Source organism: Oncorhynchus masou, chromosome 28 (genome assembly GCF_036934945.1).
Source record: "Oncorhynchus masou masou isolate Uvic2021 chromosome 28, UVic_Omas_1.1, whole genome shotgun sequence".
Classification (NCBI taxonomy): domain Eukaryota; kingdom Metazoa; phylum Chordata; class Actinopteri; order Salmoniformes; family Salmonidae; genus Oncorhynchus; species Oncorhynchus masou.
Genome location: NC_088239.1, coordinates 80,080,384 through 80,105,688, shown reverse-complemented (window position 1 = coordinate 80,105,688; position 25,305 = coordinate 80,080,384). Strand labels below are relative to the sequence as shown.

Here is a 25,305-nt window from a genome sequence, read left to right as displayed (position 1 = left end):
GTCCAATCAAACATCAGGGAATGGAATGGATTAATCCTAATTAATCAGGGAATGGATTAATCCTAACCCTCGAGAGCAGGGTCCAATCAAACATCAGGGAATGGATTAATCCTAACCCTAGAGAGCAGGGTCCAATCAAACTTCAGGGAATGGATTAATCCTAACCCTCGAGAGCAGGGTCCAATCAAACTTCAGGGAATGGATTAATCCTAACCCTAGAGAGCAGGGTCCAATCAAACATCAGGGAATGGATTAATCCTAACCCTAGAGAGCAGGGAAACTTCAGGGAATGGATTAATCCAATCAGGGTCCAACATCAGGGAATGGATTAATCCTAACCCTAGAGAGCAGGGTCCAATCAAACTTCAGAGAATGGATTAATCCTAACCCTAGAGAGCAGGGTCCAATCAAACTTCAGGGAATGGATTAATCCTAACCCTCGAGAGCAGGGTCCAATCAAACTTCAGGGAATGGATTAATCCTAACCCTAGAAAGCAGGGTCCAATCAAACTTCAGGGAATGGATTAATCCTAACCCTAGAGAGCAGGGTCCAATCAAACATCAGGGAATGGATTAATCCTAACCCTCGAGAGCAGGGTCCAATCAAACATCAGGGAATGGATTAATCCTATCCCTAGAGAGCAGGGTCCAATCAAACTTCAGGGAATGGATTAATCCCAACCCTCGAGAGCAGGGTCCAATCAAACTTCAGGGAATGGATTAATCCTAACCCTAGAGAGCAGGGTCCAATCAAACATCAGGGAATGGATTAATCCTAACCCTAGAGAGCAGGGTCCAATCAAACATCAGGGAATGGATTAATCCTAACCCTAGAGAGCAGGGTCCAATCAAACTTCAGAGAAAGGATTTCAGTTTTCCCTTCCCCAACTCAGACAACTGACTGGCAGTCCTAGCTAAATACTTGAGAAATTGCTCTTTGCTAAGAAGCTATTTTTGTTTGTTCTTATTCAAAATTGTCAAAAATAATCACAGTAAGGTAACTACTTGTTACTCAGAAATAATTTTATATTGAAATTACTGTAGAACTGTTCACCCTACTGTCATTGTGGACAGAGTCTCTCTTGAAAAATGCTTTAATCTGGATCAATAAAGGTTCAATAGAGTTTTCCTAGAGTTCACTAAGGTCAAAATTCAGTTGATGTGCTACTAATTTCCTCTTTTAGGATAACTTTTTAGGAGTTGCAAACTCCTTTCATACTGTATTTGATCGAACTGACAGGACAATTAGAAGTAAAACAGCAGGGATAGACTTTAGAAGATGAGGCACAGACAGTCTGAACTTCGCCAGGGGGTAAGGGCACGACAATAATTATATCCGAATTGAATACCTTATAGTAGTTCTCCTCCTCTGTGAGAGCCTTGGACAGACCAAAGTCGCTGATCTTGGCATAGTGCTGGGTGACCAGGAGCACGTTCCTGGCCGCAAGGTCCCTGTGCACAAAGTTGTGTTCCTCCAGGTACTTCATGCCTATAGAAACCTGGTGCACCAGCTCTGTGATGTTCTTAATGGAGATCTGTCTGTGGACAGGATCAATGGCTGTAAGTGACACTGAACACTGAATTATACCGTATCTCAGGTGTAAAACTCCAGTTATCGAGGACCGAGTGTCTGCAGGTTTTCGCTCCTCCCTTCTACTTGATTGATTAATTAAGGTCCCTGATGAGTTAGGAACTCCCCTCACCTGGTTGTCTAGGTCTTAAATGATGAGTTAGGAACTCCCCTCACCTGGTTGTCTAGGTCTTAAATGATGAGTTAGGAACTCCCCTCACCTGGTTGTCTAGGTCTTAAATGATGAGTTAGGAACTCCCCTCACCTGGTTGTCTAGGTCTTAAATGATGAGTTAGGAACTCCCAGCACCTGGTTGTCTAGGTCTTAATTGATGAGTTAGGAACTCCCCTCACCTGGTTGTCTAGGTCTTAATTGATGAGTTAGGAACTCCCCTCACCTGTTTGTCTAGGTCTTAAATGATGAGTTAGGAACTCCCTTCACCTGGTTGTCTAGGTCTTAAATGATGAGTTAGGAACTCCCCTCACCTGGTTGTCTAGGTCTTAAATGATGAGTTAGGAACTCCCCTCACCTGGTTGTCTAGGTCTTAATTGATGAGTTAGGAACTCCCCTCACCTGGTTGTCTAGGTCTTAATTGATGAGTTAGGAACTCCCCTCACCTGGTTGTCTAGGTCTTAAATGATGAGTTAGGAACTCCCCTCACCTGGTTGTCTAGGTCTTAAATGATGAGTTAGGAACTCCCCTCACCTGGTTGTCTAGGTCTTAAATGATGAGTTAGGAACTCCCCTCACCTGGTTGTCTAGGTCTTAAATGATGAGTTAGGAACTCCCCTCACCTGGTTGTCTACGTCTTAATTGATGAGTTAGGAACTCCCCTCACCTGGTTGTCTAGGTCTTAAATGATGAGTTAGGAACTCCCCTCACCTGGTTGTCTAGGTCTTAAATGATGAGTTAGGAACTCCCCTCACCTGGTTGTCTAGGTCTTAAATGATGAGTTAGGAACTCCCCTCACCTGGTTGTCTAGGTCTTAATTGATGAGTTAGGAACTCCCTTCACCTGGTTGTCTACGTCTTAATTGATGAGTTAGGAACTCCCCTCAGCTGGTTGTCTAGGTCTTAATTGATGAGTTAGGAACTCCCTTCACCTGGTTGTCTACGTCTTAATTGATGAGTTAGGAACTCCCCTCAGCTGGTTGTCTAGGTCTTAAATGATGAGTTAGGAACTCCCCTCACCTGGTTGTCTAGGTCTTAATTCATGAGTACGGAACTCCCCTCAGCTGGTTGTCTAGGTCTTAATTCATGAGTACGAAACTCCCTTCACCTGGTTGTCTAGGTCTTAAATGATGAGTTAGGAACTCCCCTCACCTGGTTGTCTAGGTCTTAATTGATGAGTTAGGAACTCCCCTCACCTGGTTGTCTAGGTCTTAAATGATGAGTTAGGAACTCCCCTCACCTGGTTGTCTAGGTCTTAAATGATGAGTTAGGAACTCCCCTCACCTGGTTGTCTACGTCTTAATTGATGAGTTAGGAGCTCCCCTCACCTGGTTGTCTAGGTCTTAAATGATGAGTTAGGAACTCCCCTCGCCTGGTTGTCTAGGTCTTAAATGATGAGTTAGGAACTCCCCTCACCTGGTTGTCTAGGTCTTAAATGATGAGTTAGGAACTCCCCTCACCTGGTTGTCTAGGTCTTAAATGATGAGTTAGGAACTCCCCTCACCTGGTTGTCTAGGTCTTAAATGATGAGTTAGGAACTCCCCTCGCCTGGTTGTCTAGGTCTTAATTGATGAGTTAGGAACTCCCCTCACCTGGTTGTCTAGGTCTTAAATGATGAGTTAGGAACTCCCCTCACCTGGTTGTCTTGGTCTTAATTCATGAGTACGAAAGTCCCTTCACTTGGTTGTCTAGGTCTTAATTGATGAGTACGAAACTCCCTGCACCTGGTTGTCTAGGTCTTAATTGATGAATTAGGAACTCCCTAAGATTATGATTTTGGGTTTTGGGTTCTAAGGGATAGAGTCCTGTTGCCCATTGTGACATAGCTATGTGGCTCTGCAACCCCCGTCTGCAGGGGCTGAACAGCCTGACCGCGCAACTCCCAAAAATTCTGCGTAGGCGGCTGCCATTCAACTACTTAAATGTGATGACGGATAAATAGCTTGAACCGCGGTGAGAACTCGAAAAGTATGAATGCCAACAGACAAATATTCTAGAAAAATTTGGTTTGGATGTTTTAAAACGTAGGTTTGGAATTTGGCCATAATTGTCAGACTGATGGAAGTGCAGTACTACCGAAGAGTGAGACTGACTGGGGAACTTACTTGTGCCTCTGGAGGTACTTGTGGAGCGGCCCCAGTTCGGCCAGCTCCATGACCAGCATGAGGCTCTCGGCCTCGCAGATGCCGATCATGCGGACGATGTAGGGGTTGTCCAGCTGCTGCATGACGTTGGCTTCCCGCAGCATCTCCTCCTTCACTGCTGGGTTGTTGTCGTCATTCTTCAGGATCTTCACTGCCACCGGCTTCTCTGTCCTGGGAAGATGGAGAGATGACGTCACCGCTTAGTGGAAAGCTAATGGCCAGCATATTTTTTGATGATGTTGACGTGATGTTTTTCAGACTGTGCATTGTGCACTTTACTTACCTTCTATGTACTATTGTTGCTGCTAATGTTGATAATTAGTATTGGTATATTTAAACTATTTTGATGGCTGCCATGCCTGGAGCACTAGCATTGTATGTAGTAACTTTGTGTGTAGTATGTCAGTATCTTTGTGATTCATGTGTATTTTAAAATATGTTTTTTTACATCTCATGTGCTCGTTGATGCAAAACCAATTTCCCTCTGGGATAAATAAAGTTGAAACTTGAATTTGAAGCTAGCTACTTTATAGCTAACTGAAATGCTAGCTGTTACATACAAGTTTAGCAGTTATAGTTTTTTTTCTTTAACTTTATTTTGACAGGGAGGGATGCTATTAGTGACATCAATAATTTCAGGTTATTTCCCCAATGTGTGAGGCTAGCTAGTTGTCTGACCTCTGCTGCAGCATCCTAGCTAGCAGTGTTGTAGGCCAGTCTACAGTCGTTCTCAAGACCAAAAATTTAGTGTCTCGGTCTTGTCTTGGTGTCAGATACATTTTTACCTGGTCTTAACTCAGCCTCAGACAATGAGGACTCATTACTTTCCGAGACCAGCCAAAACCAGCGGAGTCAGTCAGAGCATAAAATCGCTTCGCCTGGCCAAATACCCACATTCCTTTGATGACAAATTAATATCTTATTGCCTATGAAACGTTGGCTTCCTCTTTTACTGGTAACATTACTTTCCTTTTCTTTCATTGAAAGCATGGAGGAGGAAGTGTGATGGTGTGGGGGTGCTTTGCTGGTGACACTGTCTGTGATTTATTTAGAATTCAAGGCACACTTAACCAGCATGGATACCACAGCACCATCCCATCTGATTTGGGCTTAGTGGGACTATCATTTGTTTTTCGACAGGACAATGACCCAACACACCTCCAGGCTGTGTAAGAGCTATTTGACCAATAAGGAGAGTGATGGAGAGCTGCATCAGATGATCTGGCCTCCACAATCACCCGAACTCAACCCAATTGAGATGGTTTGGGATGAGTTGGACCGCAAAGTGAAGGAAAAGCAACCAACAAGTGCTCAGCATATGTGGGAACTCCTTCAAATCTATTGGAAAAGCATTCCAGGTAAAGCTGGTTGAGAGAATGCCAAGTGTGTGAAAAGCTGTCATCAAGGCAAAGGGTGGCTACTTGAAGAAGAATCTCAAATATAAAATATATTTTGATTGGTTACTACATGATTCCATATATGTTATTTCATAGTTTTGATGTCTTCCCTATTTTTCTACAATGTAGAAAAATAAAGAAAAACCCTTGAATGAGAAGAGCGTCCAAACTTTTGACTGGTACTGTGTATACTATATATATATATATATATTTTAATCTATTACGCCTGTTTGTGTTAGTGATCACTATTTCTGTAATTGCCCTCATCATACATGTATTTCACCATTCTTAATGTCAAAAGAATACATATGTTGTTCTGAAATATGAACACAGAAAACGGGTCATTTTAAACTCTTTATTAATGTTAAATTAGCTACCAGATCCTACTGCAGCGGAGGTCAGCTAACAGTATCTAGCTTAGCCTTATGCAGTTACATCACCTGCATGAAGACATGATATAATTGTTGCCACTGAACTATGACATCTGGTTTAATGGTATCGGCGGGTTGACAGTGGTGTCTATTCTAGGTATGGGGAATATTATGAATCATAATCATATTAGATTGTATTTTTATTGGTCTATCCCTTACATTTTTTTTTTAAATATGAAATTGGAAACAGCAATTCATATTTTCCTTTTAAGCTGTGAAGGTTACGTACTTCCTCATTTTGTAGATGCCCTTCATGACAGTCCCAAAGTTCCCAGAGCCCAACTCTCCATCTTCCAGGAAGAGCTGTTTGCGGTCCACAGTGGAGGTCCTCAGCTCGTCTGGGTCAGCGTAAGGACTCTCGTACACCTCTGTGTCCATTGGCATGGACTCTGAGACAAGACACACACCCCATACAGTGTCATAACATCAATTTCTATTCAATTCAATGCAGCAGTACATCAAAATATATATCTCACGAATACAAGAGTGGGCCACTCCAAACAGGATTTGTCTCAAAAGTCATGACCCCTCCCATCACTCACCTTTGCTGACCACATTATTTGGAGCCCTGGTGTCATAAGGGTTGAGATTATCTGTGGTTTTGCTGTGAGAGGCACCCCTGCCCTATTACAGGATACAATAAGAGAGGGGTCAAGGTACAAACAATATTGATTGTACATAAATAATTTGGAGAGAGCACTGCCGGAATGTAACCTGAAATGGTTTGATTGGTTGGTTGATTGATTGACACACAGAAGCATAAACGCCCTTTGACCTTCTCAAGCAGAACACCAATCTCTCTCCTTCACGGAACACTTATTACAGTGATGAAAATACACCACAGTTGATATGGTTGACATTGGTGTGGTTTTTAAATGGGAGCTTCACATAGTATGGTATGTTGTTTGTCACCTTCAGAATACTTTGAATACCTTTTTTTGGTTGTGCATGAAAGACATGTTTTTTCTCTCCAAATTCACACATCTCACTGTAAATGATGCCATCAGGTGATTGATTAAAGGTGAAAGGTGAAAGGTGGGGTGGGTCACTGGAGATTATTATCGAGTAAAAATACAAACAATTTTCTCTCATTTCAATGTGGTTTTCCAAATGGACATCCTTGACTCAAGTACTATGTTGTGAATGTGGAGAACAGCTTACTACTGTCACAAAGTATTCTTAAGGTACATCGTATCACACGTTGCCTGACGACTCAAACGGAATCCTTTTCGTTGCTCTATGTCGGCTAAATACCCGGGGCCATCGTCAAAGTCGTTTGTGGTGACGTCAAAACGAGGGCTGTTGTACAAAACATAGTGTGACTGGATCACCTCTAACCAATCAGAGTATCAAAGCCAATGACGAAATTTCAAACAGCTGTCTTATTCACATGTGTCATGGCTCTGGCCCAACCCCATCGGTTTCTGGGACCAATCAGATTGGTTAGAACGTGTTTGCGTTCTAGAAATCGTTGGGGAGGTACTCGGGTCCAGACTAATTGCGGAGAAGAAACTAACGTCTGAGGGCGTGGCACAGTGTTTGGCCGGAGCAAAGGAGTTTGGGTAGCCAGGCTTGTTTATATCAACGTAGGTCTACAATGTAGATATACAACTGAATGCTTTTTGTTTTTACATTGATTTGGGTCTTAGTGTCACTGCAATTACAAGGGAATCCATGAAGGAGAAGAGACTCTGCATCAACAACAACAAAGTAAATGGAATGAATGATTCACGCAGAAGGGAAAAGGGAAAACCAAGGGCAGATGTCCGGAACTTTAAACACATGCATTTGAAGGAGGGCTAGGGAACAAATGTAACCACGAGCCAGCTCACTGACCATTTTGTCCCTTACCCCTGCTTTAAGGCATGGCATGCCTAAATTAGGAAGCGTTCATTAGCTTAACTACCACTTGAGAAATGTAATCCCATGGGACTGAACACCAAGAACTGAACTGGTTCACTTCCTCACAACTTCATCTCTATGGAAACAACATCATTTTTTTTGCAATGATAAACAACTGTCTACACTACTGAGTACTATGAGACTTTAATGTTTCCATAAGGGTTTTGTAATTACCCAAAGTGACCTCTAGGTGGTGTAAAAGTTCTAATCGACTGTAATGATGTCTGTTTGAGTCAGGTCAGTACTCAATTATTAAATGCTAAAACAAAATTTAAAAGGAGTGAAGATCCTTGGATAAAGGAAGATTGTATCACTTTATAAACTATGAATTTCCAAGAAACTATATGAAGTTCTTGTCAAGAAAGACAATTAATTCTCACAGTTGGAGATCATGATGAATAAACATGAACATCAACCAGAAGTAATTCTACGAGTCAATTGAAATATTTAATTCACTTTGTGAAATTCCAAATGTTGTCTGAACATATTGCGTTGATGAGTAATTAGTTGATTTATTATAATGGGCCTTTCTCAAAATCATGTAGCACAGTGATACTATATTAAAGGTACACTCACCAAGATGACATCAGTCACACCAAGGTGACTTCCTACTTACAGACAACAACATAATCACAATTCAAATCGGACTAGACTGCCATTAATGGGCCTTCACAAATTGCGCTCTCCCATTTCCACATTGGCAAGATGTTAGTTTGTAAGTAGGAAGACCTGTCATGTGTGATCACGTCAGTCATGCAGACTGTCTCTTTAAGGGCTCGATTAACTCCGTATCGCGGAAGTTCAGCGTTATAACGTTCACGGTAAACGTTGCATATGCCGGACTCAATAGGAAATCACCTCCTTTAGATTTAAATAGCTCCATAGCACAGAACTTCCACGATACGGATTTAATCAAGCCTGAGTCAGTCGGCTACGTTCAATTGATTACATTTCTAAGGTCATCTCTTCACACTTTTAATTTCTTGGGGGAATGTGAGGGGGATATGAATGGAGGAAAGGGTGCAGGTAAGTTTCAGAGAGGGGTGTTAGTATGTAGCAATCCACACTTTAGCAAAAATCACACTTTTGAGTGTTAAGGGTTGGGGGATGCACGAGGCCTACTGTACCACTGTAGGGGTTAAGAGGGGGGAGGAGGTGTGTTAGGGCACCTTTTTTCGACCAGGTATGGGTATGGAGTAGGATTTGATTCTGGTGAGCATTCCACCTGCCGCTTCCAATAGCTAGAAACCACAGTTTCAGAGAGGGTCATGTTATTAAGGGAAATGGTTATTTGAAGTCTGTTTAGTTGAGGGGGAAAATGTTAGTTCACATATTCTGAACAAAAGGTGCAACTCTGAAACACTTTTTCCCTCATCGGAATGCATTCTTTTTTTCTCTATTTTCCACGTATTCCTGTAACATTTGTCCATTCAACGGCTGGGTTGGAATTCAATCAAATCTGCAAAGTTTGCACTGTGTGGGGGAAAAGCATTATTACTGTTTCACATTCAAGCTCATTTTTAAGGAACGTTATCATTTATACAGTGTTTACTGGGTGAAACCAAACGAAACTCATTAAGATTTTTTTTACATGAAAATGTTCTCATGTAAGGAAAAAGACATGGATGATTATTTACCCAGATAAAACTTCCTTCTGGGGATTATGGGCTGTTTAAAGATAAACCGAACCAGGGATTACAGTTTCTCATGGCCCGTAGACTACTTTCAGGGTGAGGAAAACATCTAACATCAAGTTGTAAAACACTGAACTTCCCCTTTTAATAAAGTATTTCACAAAGATGAGGGAAGGTAAGCATTTGGGGAATTCCTTCTCAGTATTTAATCATGAAGTACAGTACAGTGCAAACATGATCATGTGTAAACATAATCGATAGGATGTGTGCTTGTTTGATAAAGTAAAGGGCAATACAGTTTGTAAAAAAATCAACACATTCTGTATTATTGAAGACTAGACCAAACACCAGATTGATGCATGAAAAAAGCTCATAGGCTTGCCTTCAGAAACTATTCTCACCCCTTGACTTTTTCCACATTGTGTTGTGTTACAGCCTGAATTTTCAATTGATTGAACTGAGTGGCCGAGTTAAGGTTTTGGCTTAAATCGGCTTGAAAATCTAGTCTTGCATATGGCTGTCTAGCAATGATCAACCAACTCTTCAAACAGGGCTTGAGGAATGTTTTCAAGAATAATGGGCAAATATTGCACAATCCAGGTGTGCAAAGCTCTTAAAGACTTACCCAGAAAGACACACAGCTGTAATTGCTGCCAAAGGTGATGCTAACATGTATTGACTCAAAAGGGTGTCTAATTTTCCATGAATAAAAAATAACAAAGTATAGAATTTTTCTTCCACTTTGACATTAGAGTATTTTTTGTAGATTGTTGACAAAAAAATGTATACAAAATATGGAAAAAGTCAAGGGGTGTGAATACTTTCTGATGGCACTGCAATAAGGAAGTGCTGTAAGTGATGTATAATATATCAGTATTATATAGTGAAGTAGAGGGTATTTATTGTATAGTGAAGTAGAGGGAATTTATTGTATAGTGAAGTAGAGGGTATTTATTGTATAGTGAAGTAGAGGGTATTTATTTTATAGTGAAGTAGAGGGAATTTATTGTATAGTGAAGTAGAGGGAATTTATTGTATAGTGAAGTAGAGGGTATTTATTGTATAGTGAAGAAGAGGGAATTGTATAATGTAGTGTTATTCATGTTATTTTTCATGTTATTTGTGTCAACATGCCAGTGCTATGAACAAGTACACACCGTATAAACTGTGTGTTTTGCAGGCATCTTTTAAATGACATTGCTTATTGAAAAATACTGTTTCTGTGTTTGCTCTTCATAGGGGTATTTTCTCATAAGACTGGATGTCAACCTGGTTGGTGTAGTTTATGACAATGTGTAAAGAGCCTACTGATATTTGTTTCTCTTAATTTGTCAATGATTATATATGCACGCACGCACGCACGCGCGCGCACACACACACACACACACACACACACACACACACACACACACACACACACACACACACACACACACACACACACACACACACACACACACACACACACACACACACACACACACACACACACACACACACACACACACACACAGCAAGAGAGAGCAGTACAGTAAACACAAGTAAAGTGGAGGAACACTTACATTATTATAGCCTGCTCGTCCAATACCACCTGCACAATGAAAACAGTCAGACACGTTCACTCCCATAGTCACGTAAACATATACACAGTATAATGATTGCTCAAAATGCTGTCTATTAATCTGTCTAGTATACATCAACCTATTAATCTATATAGTATACATCTGTTTATGCATCTAATTATGTATCAATTATTAAACATGTGTCTGTCTGCTTGTCTGTCTGTCTGTCTGTCTGTCTGTCTGTCTGTCTGTCTGTCTGTCTGTCTGTCTGTCTGTCTGTCTGTCTGTCTGTCTGTCTGTCTGTCTGTCTGTCTGTCTGCCCGTATGTCTTGTCAATGTTTCTGTATTGGACTCTGTCTACAGTATTTGTCTATCCGTCCATATTTCCACATAAGATCTCTGTCTGTTTTTATGACTGGTGAAGGAGTGTGTACCAAAGTGATCTCCCTCAGGTCGCGGACAGGCGTCAGTCAGTACGCGGAGCAGCCCGTCTGGCTTGTAGGAGTAATGCTCCACCAGCTACAAGAGAAAGCAGGTGTCAGGGTAGGTCTCCTGCGTGTCATCAAAAACAGGTGAAGCTTGTGCCTATGTGTTAACGTGCTGTCTTTTCTCCTAAGTGTTTAATTAAGCAACAAGGCCTGAGGGGGTGTGGTATATGGTCAATATACCACGGCTAAGGGCTGTTCTTAGTCACGACGCAAACCCCCGAAGGTGCCTAATTGCTAATATAAACTGGTTACCAACATAATTAGAGAGGTAAAAATAACATTTATTTTTCATACCCGTGGTATACGGTCTCATATACCATGGCTGTCAGCCAATCAGCATTCAGGGCTCGAACCACACAATTTTTAATAGGTACTTTGGGCAAAATAGGAATATGTAAATGCTGTTTATTGATAGATCATTCATTGTCTGGTTTTGCTTAGTTCAACATAGTACAGTAGGGTCAGAAATTATTGTCTACCTTGATAAAGATAAGCAAAAATGACTGTATAAAATAATTTAAATACTGAGCTATATTGTATGCTCCATTTTTTTTGTTTATTATTTTATTCTAATACAATTGCTTAGAGAAAGAGATTTTATTATTCACACCCCTGTTTAAAATACTTCACCTTGCGAAGATAACGACACATCAAAAATATTCACCCCCATATTTCGCAGTAGGTATGGGGCTCTTTTTTGCTCATGCACTGGTGTGTGTGGCCCAAAGAGCTCCATTTTCATGTCATCCAATCAATGTAAACGCCTGGAGTTTGCTAAACGGCATTGGCATTTGGATTAGAACCAGATTAGAACCAGAAACAGATGACATGAAAATGGAGCTCTTTGGCCATGCACACCAGTGATGGGTTTGGCGTTGATATGTGACTGCATGAACAGAAAAGAACCCCATACCTACTGTAAAATATGGTGGTGGATCTTTGATCTATTGAGGCCCTTTGCTTACACTTGTCCTGGGGTTCTTGTTTAGGTCAATGGCATCATGAACTTTAGCCAGTACCAGGAAATTTTGGCCAGATACCACACCTCCTCAGGACTTAATGGCTTAAATATAATATGTGCACAAACTGTTTCAACTGGGAAGCATGCGATACGCTTTACGCAGTTCTACCTCCAACAAAACAACGCTGTGCTCGCTGTCAATCTGATTGAATATAGCCCTACAAGGCATAAATCCATCTATCAGGTCTGTATTATAGGGAGGTTTCCTGGAGACAGATCAAGCCTAATCCTGGACTAAGCATTTTCAATAGAGAGTAAAACTTTTGAATCCAGGACTAGGCCTAATCTGTGTCCAGGAAACTGGCCCTATAAATTGAAGTTTGTTTGAAGTGGGACCTTAAATAATTCTACAGTCTGCGATATTACCTGCCACAGTGTGTCAAACTTCTTCCCATCAGGAATGGAGAGCTTGCCAGCCTTGTCCTTATCGATGCGGTAATGCATGACTTGTGACCCATGTAGGAGACACAGGGCGTAGGAACCATTCAGGTCCCGCTGTCTGATCCTGGAGGGAGACATATGGAAGAGACACAGATGAACATAAGAAGGTGGAAACAAACTTCCCCCTAACGTCAGGGCAGCTACGACTGTGATATGTTGCTTTCACACCGAGCTATCTTCTAAGATGAAAGCACTAAAATTGGATAAGAACGTCTGCTAAATGACTAAAATGTAAAAATGAACACAGGAAACTGAGCTATGGCACTGAATATAGGTGCTGTGTGGCTCAGCTGGTAGAATTGGTAGAGCATGGTTGTGGACCTATTTCCCACGGAGGACCAGTACGAAAAAGTATAAAAATGCATGCACTCACTAACTGTAAGTCTCTCTGGATAAGAGCATCTGCTAAATGACTAACATATGTACTTGAAAGAGTGCTAGAGTTACAATAAACTAACTTTCATCAAGGTTAGTACAGTGCTTTGATGGGCTTATATTCTTCAGTAGATATGCCTTCGGTAGTAGCTCATGGTGCATGAGTACTGTAAACTCCGAAACAATCATTCCTATTGGTACGTGACTGTGTTGTCGATGATTTGATGAAAAGTGACCCCACAACACAGGCAACGGTATTGAATGATGAGTCCTGCGTAGCTCAGTTGGTAGACCACAGTGCTTGCAAAACCAGAGTTGTGGGTTTGATTCCCACAGAGGGGCAGTATGAAAATATATGCTTTCACTGCTGTAAGTTGCTCTGGATAAGAATGTCTGATAAATTACTATGAAATACATTACTACTCTAGATGACAACATTGATGAATTGACATTCACAAATAAAAGCTGTTGTTTCATGGAACTCCTTTTTGAAATATAATTGCAGAATTCCTTATGATTGCTATGCATTTGAGAATCCTAACAGTAAATGGTTTACGAAAATACATATTTAAATATGAAAATACATATTTAAATATGAAAATGCATATTTAAATATGAAAATGCACATGTAAGTACAAAAAATAATAATATTTAAATATGAAAATGCAAATTTAATTAAAAATAAATCCAAATTTGTTGAAACACACTGAAGTAATGGAAATTGTGGAGGGAAAGGCTCTTGTTGTATACAACAAGGTTGAGGTCATTCAAATGTTAGCAATTCAATTCAGGATATGAATAAAAAATGTATAAATGAATCCAAAATAATAAAATAGGACACAATTTTCAATATGTTGAACGCTGAGAAGTAGTTTTGAGGAAAATACTGCAAAGAGCCCCTTCCAGAATGTTCTCATGAGATAAAGTAGAGCAGTCAAACCCCTCCCCCTCCTCTCACTCCCCCCCCCCCCTGCTCTTTGGTCACTCCAGGAAGTCCTCTGCAAACTGTCACAACGGAAACCACAGCCTGCTTCTCTCTCTACAGCCTAGGCCACTGCTGGCACCTCGCAGCACAACCTTATCTTACTATAAATAGTGTAGACTACAGACCTCTCCTGTATGTCTTCTATCTTCTTTTCAGCGTAGCAAATCTACACCACTTTGCTTTTAACTTTTTTTTAAATATATATTTTACAAGTTACAAGAGCTGACATGAACATGTCAGAATTGGCTTGGAAAAAGTACCTACAAAGGTTTTTATCATATAGAATTTTCGGCTATGTCATATCCTCACATGATTTTTGTAAGGATCTCAAATAGAATTACAAAGTTTAAGTTAAGAGTAGATCATAGCTACTAACAGGACTTCACACAACCATGACACATAGTTTTTTAAGTAACCTTGTTGACTGGTGTTACCTTATGGCAGGTTCATACAGTTTTACCCCTTACAGTTTTAGCCGTGGCCATTCAAAAGCAAACCATAAGATGTTACAATAGACAGCCATAGTCATTTTAAGTGGTCCCTTACAGAAATTTGCCATTGGTGCGAGAGCCCATCTGGAGTCGTGATTCAGAGTCCTCACGTGTGATGGTGTGATGGAACCAGGGCATCTTCTCATGGGCGGTGGTGGCGACCAGCTTCTCCAGCTGAGGTCTCTGGCTAATGATGGCCTGCTCCAGGGCCGCACCCTGAGGACATAACACAATGACATCTGACCCGTCCCCGACCACTTTATGAACTTTATCAGTTCATATTTATGATAATGGTAAGATTAGACAGTTCTAAAATTGGGCAATGATAAGTTATTTGTATTGCTATCAATTGGTTATGGCCATTGAATATCAGGTAATCTTACAGTTTGTGCTTTTAAAGTAATAAGATACTATAACTTTAACAGTCTCCCTCTCATCTTCAAGGAAAACTTGAAAAGCCTTCTGACTTATTGGACTATTGGGAAGCAAAATAGATTCCTATCTCTGACAAGGTTTTCAATGGTCCAGCTGAGGTCTCTGGCTAATGATGGCCTGCACCCTGAGGACATAATACAATGACATCTGACCTGTCCCCGACCACTTTATGGCTGCTTCAAGCAATAGGGAAGGTATACCATGATGATAGAAATAGCCTGCAGTTTTACAACTCATTTCCTGCTATTCTGTACATTTTGGCTTAGGGTGGAGAGAATTTTTTGCAGTTTTAAAGCAAGTTTGCTGCAATTCTACACATTTTGCCATTGGGCAGAGAGAAGATTGTTAAATTTTACACCTCATTTCCTGCTATACTACACATTTTGGCATAGGGTGGAGAGATTTTTGGTAACTTACCAAAATATTATTATTTTTTGCTGACATGGGCTTATTGAGAAAGAATATAAAAACTGCTGATGCACAACTACATTCTGAAATGGCACTTTATGTACTCTACTATTGTTACTCAAATTAAAATGAATCCTAATCAAATGAAATAAACAGTAAGTTGAGACCCAGTCTAAGTTTTCAGTCTGATAACTCTAGGCCTACTCTATAGTAGTAACACATTTGAGACAGCATTGGGTCATTTCCCTTTCAATCAATCACTATTTCATTTACCTTTATTTTGGTCACTAAAGTTGGTATAGAGTAACAACATGGCATTAAGGTTCACTTCAGGTAAAGTCAGGTGTATGATGAATGAATGAATGAAGGAATGAATCAATGAACCAATGAATAAATGAAGGAATGAATCAATGAACCAATGAATAAATGAATGAACCAACCAACCAACTAACCGATGAATAAATGAATGAAGGAATGAACCAATGAACCAATGAATAAATTAAGGAATGAATCAATGAATAAATGAAGGAATGAATCAATGAACCAATGAATAAATGAATGAACCAACCAACCAGCTAACCAGTGAATCAGTCAACCCAAGTATTTCTACTAACCTGCAGGTTCCAGGTCTTTTTCACATACTCTCTGATCAGCTTCTCCTTGAGGTCCTCAAAAGGCCCCACCTTGGGCTGCATGCCCTTGGGCCTGTTGTAGGGCATCTTCAGCAGACACACCAGCCCTTCGCATTTCTGGGAGTGGTAGTCAATCACATCCACGGGGGTTCGATGGCTCTTCCCCCCAACGATGGCGTACGTCTCGTTGAGCTCCCTCTCTATGGTATAGTGGTAACACTCCCGTCTGTAGGCCACTGACAGGGCGTAGCCCCCTAAGTAGCTCCGGCTCTGCCGTAGCAGGTACATGCCGTCGCCCATGCCCCCCTGTCGCAGGTAGTCCTCCGCGTCCTCCCGGGTGATGTTGCCGTAAAAGAAGGGCAAGGCATTTACATTGTCGGCCATTTTGTCTCCTGGTTCTTGGCTGCACTGGAAATACCCGAAAGAAGCTTTGCTATGACTTTCTCAATGGAGACCTACAAGAGGGAACGGATTCAAAAGATCACGATACAGTGAAATGTGCATGACACCTGTTGGTATCCGACCTGTGAGAATGTAGTACCTAACCATCGTTTGACTGCACACATATCTAACCCCACTCAAAGCTTCTGTAAAACCAATTTTACTAATACTTGCATTTACTGATGATGACAGATATTGTGTAGTAGTTAGTACTACATAACAAATTGTACCTACACAGTTATTACACTGTACCTGACAAGTGCCAGCCATGTAACTACTGTTCAATGAGGGGCGGCAATATGGGACAGTGAATTCCATAGACAGAACTTACATCAACATATTGACTATGGCTAATTCGACATGTTGAATAAAAGGTTAATATATTTCAAACCCAACATTAATATTGCTACTGTGCTATATGACTGATGCAAGGATGTTCCAAAAGACAGGACAGCCTCATCACACAGTAACTCTACAGTAAAGGCCTGTGTGGCAGACGTAGTGTGAAACACACCCGCAACACTTCACTGCATCTCTGAGCAGAATTCAGTGAGCCGTGTTCGCACACAGCATGACAACCAGATAGCACAACCCTAGAGTCTCTACTGCAGCATGTTCATTTGACATTTCTAGTTATTTGGCAGACGCTCTTGTCCAGAGCGACTTACAATTAGTACATTCATCTTAAAATGAGGTGAGACACCAACATATCACAATCATATCAAGTACATTTTCTTCTCAAAGTATTTATCAGCAAAGTCATGCTAGGGTGAAAAGACACGTTTCTTAAATAAGTGCGTTTTTAAGATACTCTTCAAAGAGGTAGGTGTTTCAGACATTTTCAGAAGATGAGCAGGGACTCTGTTGTCCTGACTTTAGGGAGAATCTTGTTCCACGATTGGGGTTCCATGACAGAAGACCCGAGGTGGCAGAATGGAGTTCTTGGGTAGGGATGTAGGGTTTGAGTATAACCTGAAGTTAAGGAGGGGTGGGGCAGTTCCCCTTGCTGCTCTGTAGGCACTAAAGGTCTTGTAGATGTATTTATTTTTTCAAGTCAGTTAAGAACAAATTCTTATTTTCAATGATGGCCTAGGAACAGGGGCAGGAACTGTCTGTACAGGGGCAGAATGACAGATGTGTACCTTGTCAGCTCGGGGTTTGAACTTGCAACCTTCTGGTTACTAGTCCAACACTCTAACCACTGGGCTACCCTGCCGCCCCAGATGATGTGCTCTTTGACTGGAAGTTAGTGGAGGAGCGGCGTGACAAGGGAGAACTCAGGAAGGTTGAACAACAGGCGGGCTACGGCATTCTGAATAAGTTTCAGGGGTTTGATGGTACATGCAGGTAAGCCCAGCCAACAGAGAGTTGCAGTAGTCTAGACGGAAGATGACAAGTGCCTGGATTAGGACCGGCGCCGCTTCCTCTGTGAGGAAAGGTCGTACTCTATGGATGTGGTAGAGCATGAAACTTCGGAAGCGCATCACTGCTTTGATGTTTGCAGGGAATGACAGGGTGTTGTCAAGGGTCACAACTATTTTTAGAGGTTGGAATTTAGCACGTATAGCTCATTAACACGTAGGGCGCAACGATTGGTGTCACCTCGTTAAGTCAGTATGTTTCACCTATGCTGGTTGCCATCTCGTTAGAGGGAAGGTGTTTCACCTATGCTGGTTGCCATCTCATTAGCGGGAAGGTGTTTCACCTATGCTGGTTGCCATCTCGTTAGAGGGAAGGTGTTTCACCTATGCTGGTTGCCATCTCGTTAGAGGGAAGGTGTTTCACCTATGCTGGTTGCCATCTCGTTAGAGGGAAGGTGTTTCACCTATGCTGGTTGCCATCTCGTTAGAGGGAAGGTGTTTCACCTATGCTGGTTGCCATCTCATTAGTGGGAAGGTGTATCACCTATGCTGGTTGCCATCTCGTTAGTTGGAAGGTGTTTCACCTATGCTGGTTGCCATCTCATTAGTGGGAAGGTGTATCACCTATGCTGGTTGCCATCTCGTTAGTGGGAAGGTGTTTCACCTATGCTGGTTGTCATCTCGTTAGTGGGAAGGTGTTTCACCTATGCTGGTTGCCATCTCATTAGTGGTAAGGTGTTTCACCTATGCTGGTTGTCATCTCGTTAGTGGGAAGGTGTTTCACCTATGCTGGTTGTCATCTCGTTAGTGGGAAGGTGTTTCACCTATGCTGGTTGTCATCTCGTTAGTGGGAAGGTGTTTCACCTATGCTGGTTGTCATCTCGTTAGTGGGAAGGTGTTTCACCTATGCTGGTTGTCATCTCGTTAGTGGGAAGGTGTTTCACCTATGCTGGTTGTCATCTCGTTAGTGGGAAGGTGTTTCACCTATGCTGGTTGTCATCTCGTTAGTGGGAAGGTGTTTCACCTATGCTGGTTGCCATCTCGTTAGTGGGAAGGTGTTTCACCTATGCTGGTTGTCATCTCGTTAGTGGGAAGGTGTTTCACCTATGCTGGTTGCCATCTCGTTAGTGGGAAGGTGTTTCACCTATGCTGGTTGTCATCTCGTTAGTGGGAAGGTGTTTCACCTATGCTGGTTGCCATCTCATTAGTGGGAAGGTGTTTCACCTATGCTGGTTGTCATCTCGTTAGTGGGAAGGTGTTTCACCTATGCTTGTTGCCATCTCATTAGTGGGAAGGTGTTTCACCTATGCTGGTTGTCATCTCATTAGTGGGAAGGTGTTTCACCTATGCTGGTTGTCATCTCGTTAGTGGGAAGGTGTTTCACCTATGCTGGTTGCCATCTCGTTAGTGGGAAGGTGTTTCACCTATGCTGGTTGTCATTTCGTTAGTGGGAAGGTGTTTCACCTATGCTGGGTGTCATCTCGTTAGTGGGAAGGTGTTTCACCTATGCTGGTTGTCATCTCGTTAGTGGGAAGGTGTTTCACCTATGCTGGTTGCCATCTCATTAGTGGGAAGGTGTTTCACCTATGCTGGTTGCCATCTCATTAGTGGGAAGGTGTTTCACCTATGCTGGTTGTCATCTCGTTAGTGGGAAGGTGTTTCACCTATGCTGGTTGTCATCTCGTTAGTGGGAAGGTGTTTCACCTATGCTGGTTGTCATCTCGTTAGTGGGAAGGTGTTTCACCTATGCTGGTTGCCATCTCGTTAGTGGGAAGGTGTTTCACCTATGCTGGTTGCCATCTCGTTAGTGGGAAGGTGTTTCACCTATGGATGCAAAGACTGATAGTCCATGAGATGAACATGATCAGTTCATATTTATGATAATGGGAAGATTAGACAGTTCTAAAATTGGGCAATGATAAGTTATTTGTATTGCTATCAATTGGTTATGGCCATTGAATACCAGGTAATCTTACAGTTTGTGCTTTTAAAGTAATAAGATACTATAACTTTAACAGTCTCCCTCTCATCTTCAAGGAAAACTTGAAAAGCCTTCTGACTTATTGGACTATTGGGAAGCAAAATAGATTCCTATCTCTGACAACGTTTTCAATGGTAACATAGCAATTGGTGAAGGAATGAAACTGAGTCATGAGTCATGCTAATTCTTTGGAGGAAAGTGTATGAGGTAGTAACCCTGGCCTGAGGACAGACAGGTATTAGCCCTGGCCTGAGGACAGACAGGTAGTAGCCCTGGCCTGAGGACAGACAGGTAGTTACCCTGGCCTGAGGACAGACTGGTATTAGCCCTGGCCTGAGGACAGACAGGTAGTAACCCTGGCCTGAGGACAGACAGGGTACCCTGGCCTAACCCTGGCCTGAGGACAGACAGGTAGTTACCCTGGCCTGAGGACAGACAGGTAGTTACCCTGGCCTGAGGACAGACAGGTAGTAACCCTGGCCTGAGGACAGACAGGTAGTAACCCTGGCCTGAGGACAGACAGGTAGTAACCCTGGCCTGAGGACAGACAGGTAGTTACCCTGGCCTGAGGACAGACAGGTAGTAACCCTGGCCTGAGGACAGACAGGTATTACTTATATTAATTATATTTCCTACTGACTGTGAAGTGTACTTTCAATACTACTGTATTGTGGGTGTTTCATTGGAACTTAAGGAGAGAGTCCTATTTACAGTAAGTAGGTGGTAAGTCATGACACTCATCCATCCAATAAACTATTTCTTTCCTCTCCCAAGTTCCTTGTTATTGTGGTCACTCACTGCAGACACAATAACACATTTGCTTCATGTACAGAGCCTTCAGAAAGTATACACAACCCTTCACTTTTTCCACATTTGTTGTGTTACAGACTGAACTTAAAATGGATTAAAACTGGCCTACACTTAATACCCCATAATGTCAAAGTGGAATTATGTTATTTGAAATGCTTACAAATTAATAAAAAATGGAAACTTGAAATGTCTTTAGTCAATAAGTATTCAAGTCCTAAGCCTAAATAAGTTCAGGAATAAAGAAGTGCTTAACAAGTCACATAATAAGTTGCATGGACTCACTCTGTGTGCAATAATAATGCTAAACATGATTTGTTTTATGACTACCTCATCTCTGTACCCCACACATACAATTCATTATCTGTAAGGTTCCTCAGTCGAGCAGCAAATTTCAAACACAGATTCAATCACAAAGACCAGGGTTTTCCAATCTACCAATAGAAGGGCACCTATTGGTAGATGGGTAAAATAAAAAGCAGACATTACATTTCCCTTTGAGCCTGGTGAAGCTGTGTATTACACTTATGATAGTGTATCAATCCAACCAGTCACTACAAAGATACAGACGTCCTTCCTAACTCAGTTGCTGGAGAGGAAGGAAACCTCTCAGGGATTTCACCATGAAGCCAATGGTGACTTTAAAACAGTTACAGAGTTTAATGGCTGTAATAGGAGAAAACGGAGGATGGATCAACAACATTGTAGTTCCTCCACAATACTAACCTAATTGTGAAAATAAGGACGCCTATATAGATTTTAAAAAATGTTTCAAAACATGCATTCTGTTTGCAACAAGGCATAATAGTAGTAATAGTAATACTGCAAAAAATGTGGCAAAGCAATTCACTTTTAGTCCTGAATACAAAGTGTTATGTTTGGGGCAAATACAATACAACATATTACTAAGTACCACTCTCCGTATTTTCAAGCATAGTGGTGGCTATATCATGTTATGGGTATGCTTGTCATCGGCAAGGACTGGGGAGTTTTTCAGGATACAAAATAAATGGAATGGCGCTAAGCACAGGCAAAATTCTAGAGGAAAACCAGGTTCAGTCTGCTTTCCACCAGACACTGGGAGATGAAGGCCAAATCTACACTGGAGTTGCTTGCCAAGAAGACGAGAATGTTCCTGAGTGGTTTTGACTTAAATCTACTTGAACAAATATGGCAAGACCTGAAAATGGTTGTCTAGCAATGATCAACAACCATTTTGACAGAGCTTGAAGATTTTTTTTTATAATAATGGGCAAATGTTGCACACTCCAAGTGTGGAAAGCTCTTAGAGACTTACCCAGAAAGATGCACAGCTGTAATCACTGCCAAAGGTCCTTCCACAAAGTATTGACTCAGGGATGTGAATACTTATGCAAATTAGATATGTCTGTAAATCATTTTCAATACATTTGCAAAAATGTCTAAAACATTTTTTCACTTTGTTATCATCGGGTATTGTGTGTAGATGGGTGAGGGGAAAAATCTCTTTAATCCATTTTGAATTCAGGCTGTAACAAAACAAAATGTGGAACACGATCAGGGGGTATGAATAATTTCTTAAGGCACTGTAAGTGACCAAGAAAAATGCTGACAAACGATCTCAATTATAACTAAACTAACTTAACCATAGACACATTGAATTAACGGAGGTTACAAATCATTAACAGAATTTAGTTCTAATTGGTAATGCATACATTTTAGACTAAACATTGCTGGGTTTCTACAAACATTCTACAATGAACTGAAGACAATGGAAGATAGACATCCTGTTGTAGCCTCAAACTAGCAACCCATCAAAGACAGATAGACGGACGCAGAGGAGTGAACTAGATGCTAAAAAAGAAGAATGAAGAGGATGAATATATAAGAGCTCTGTGTTCATATAGGACAAGGAGTCAATACCACAAAAGATTCAAATAGAAAGCAGTGCAACTGTTTGGTACAAAAAAGGTCATTGCTATGGTAACCATGCCCCCCAAAGCAGCACAAGAAGACAAAAAGAATGAGTTGCACATTTTTTTTAATGTACATTTTACAGTTTAATTATTAAAGCTATTTTCCTTGTATTTACTTAGAAATGGTAAAAGGCCATTACACAATAATCTCACGATAAGAAAGTTCTCTTTCTTGTTTCCAATGAGTACAATTTTTTAAGAAGTTAAGAAATGTCTTGTATTCTGTGAATTAAGAACCAGAACGTACCAACTGTTATAATGTGAAACTGGAACTACCTGTTTTGTATTCTAAATACGGACTGTTAAAATAACACTCTTCCTGCAACAAGTTATGTTTTATTAAACTCAAAAATATTTATTCTTTCTATATTTCTTTAAAAAAACGAAGTTGTACCACATGAAAGTACATGGGTATTGATTGTCAATGGAAACCTAAGAAGTCAATCAATTCAATTCCTGTCTAGCTTTTATCTATAAACCTTTGACATTTAATTTATCTCTCTTTGGTTGTTCCTTGTATGTATTAATAGGTAACTGAAATGAAGAAATGTTTTAGAGGTTCCAGCACAGCTTACACGCACTACAGTATATTTCAAATGAATTCAATTCAAATACTCCATTCATCACACAAGGGACAATTTTGAAAGCAGGAGTGCTTTATTTAACTGTGAATTGGTGGACTCAAAATTTGTTTTAGCATCAACTAAAAATTATATTTGAGTGGATTTCAGGGTATCTTGTACTGCGTAATACCTCCATCTATTACTACTGTATTTATTTGATTTATTTTATCTTTATTTAACTAGCCAAGTCAGTTAAGAACAAATTCTTATTTACAACGACAAACTCCCAAAAGGTAAAAGGCCTGCTGTGGGGGACGGGGGCCTGGAATAAAAAAATAAATGAAAAAATACTATATAAATATAGAACAATTATCACTAGAAATGAATTATAAACCAATATGAATTAGAAGAGGGTGGATTTGTTTTTTCATTGTAGGCCTCCTTTATAACCTGAATTCAACAAGAAGTCGATCAGATCTCATACCAAAAATGTTATCAAAAGGTATCCAAACATGGAAATGAAGAGATGAAAGATTAGACAGTGGCATCACATGTTCAAAACGAAAATGGTTTTGAGGCTGATTAGTCTTTGAAAGTTCAATCGTCTGCCAATGTACATCAAAAAGTAGAAATTATTTTGAAAAATGTATCTTTCTAATGCAACAAAGGCTAGCAAACCAAAGATCTTATCAATTGTCTTTTATGAGTAAAACATAAAAACAAAACCCAGGAACCAACAAGATGCATCTACAAGCTGCGGTGGATCAAGAAATATATGGAAATATCAATTCAATTGTTAAAAGTCTAAGTCTAAGCGGCTGGGGGTGGGGGGATTTTGTGTATTGTAGTGAATTGTTAGATACTACTGCACTGTTGGAACTAGGAACACAAATATTTCACTACACCAGCAATAACATCTGCTAAATATGTGTATGTGACCAATACAATTCAATGCCAAAGTCCTCTCGGGTGATACCTACTCAGTGAGATCTGCCACAAAGATCATTCTCAATTCAGAGATTAATCTTAGGTCAGCACAAACACATCATCACACCACACATACAAATTATGTGCTGGAAAAAGTGATAAAAATTATATATAATGTTTTTCACCAGCGTACAATTCAATATATTACTAATCATATGATTTTTATCCATTGTTGTTGTTGTTATCATTCTTTAAAAAAAAAAGACTGACATTTAATTTACTCAAGAAATGTTAACACAAGACTTTTTCACTGTGACCGAGCTCATCGAAATGTTTGGCTTGAAATGTGTTTAAGTTCTCCCTCAAAATGTGTTGAAAGGAACGCAGCAACAAAGCAAGACAACACTGACAACAACAAAAAAACACACATAGTTACTTAAAAGTTTAACAAAAAGTGAAGGAGATGAATAAATCTTTGGTAAGACTGCTACTGCGCTGTACATCGTCAGACTACTCCAATGCCCAGTCTGTTTGATCCATCCAGTCTCTGCACCCTGTTGCCTGACCCTAAACAATTGACCTTCCTAACAACGACAACAGTACTACCATCTCTGACCTCAAGCACAATATGAATCGAAACTTATCCAAACCATTGTGTAAGTTATTAGGTGAATGGGACTTTACCTTGGAAGACACCACTACTCCTCTGTTCCACTGCTTCTATCTGTGACCCTGCGCTGTGGCGACCATTGTTCAACTGCTAAGTGGGCTGAGCAGGATGTGAGTAGGTCACTTCAAATGTTGCAACACCAGGAACCGTTTCGTCTGAGGGCCTACACATTTCAAAACACCACAATACAAAAAGATATCAACTACAACAACACAGTTTACTACTTTAATACATATGTATGATATCCTCTCACACTGCAGTGAAGCACATAATATGCAGTATATTGTGAATTGGGAGTGTTTTTTAGGCTTCCTCATTTTTTAAAAGTCGCTAGCTGCTACTTCCTGTCTTAATGACTTTACTTCCCTTTTTTAATCTGAAACACTGACCAGAGTGAATTTGATTATTTACGTAGTGACTTAACGTGATCAATAATGAGAGCAGTTGAAAAGTAAAGTGTGAAGAATTGATGCTGAAACCAAGTGAAATTAAATGCTTTGAATTTAGATAAAAGC

The 25,305-nt window shown here is 40.7% G+C and overlaps 1 protein-coding gene across 2 annotated transcripts in view; it reads right to left on the bottom strand.

The window, feature by feature from the left end:
- The window catches only part of syk (spleen tyrosine kinase), a 29,188-nt gene extending 4,146 nt beyond the window's left edge, over positions 1–25,042 (bottom strand). Inside the window, exons 1-11 of one of the 2 annotated variants that reach the window (XM_064943548.1) lie at positions 24,805–25,042; positions 16,068–16,540; positions 14,666–14,826; positions 12,685–12,823; positions 11,244–11,328; positions 10,810–10,838; positions 8,783–8,854; positions 6,254–6,335; positions 5,941–6,100; positions 3,845–4,054; positions 1,350–1,539 (exon numbers count right to left, since the gene is read on the bottom strand). In XM_064943548.1, the coding sequence (XP_064799620.1) occupies positions 1,350–1,539; positions 3,845–4,054; positions 5,941–6,100; positions 6,254–6,335; positions 8,783–8,854; positions 10,810–10,838; positions 11,244–11,328; positions 12,685–12,823; positions 14,666–14,826; positions 16,068–16,469 (1,530 nt within the window). In that variant the 5' untranslated portion in view covers positions 16,470–16,540; positions 24,805–25,042. The remainder of the gene's footprint in view (positions 1–1,349; positions 1,540–3,844; positions 4,055–5,940; positions 6,101–6,253; positions 6,336–8,782; positions 8,855–10,809; positions 10,839–11,243; positions 11,329–12,684; positions 12,824–14,665; positions 14,827–16,067; positions 16,541–24,804) is intronic. The other variant, XM_064943549.1, reaches the window with a different exon arrangement.
- Positions 25,043–25,305: the final 263 nt, after the last annotated feature.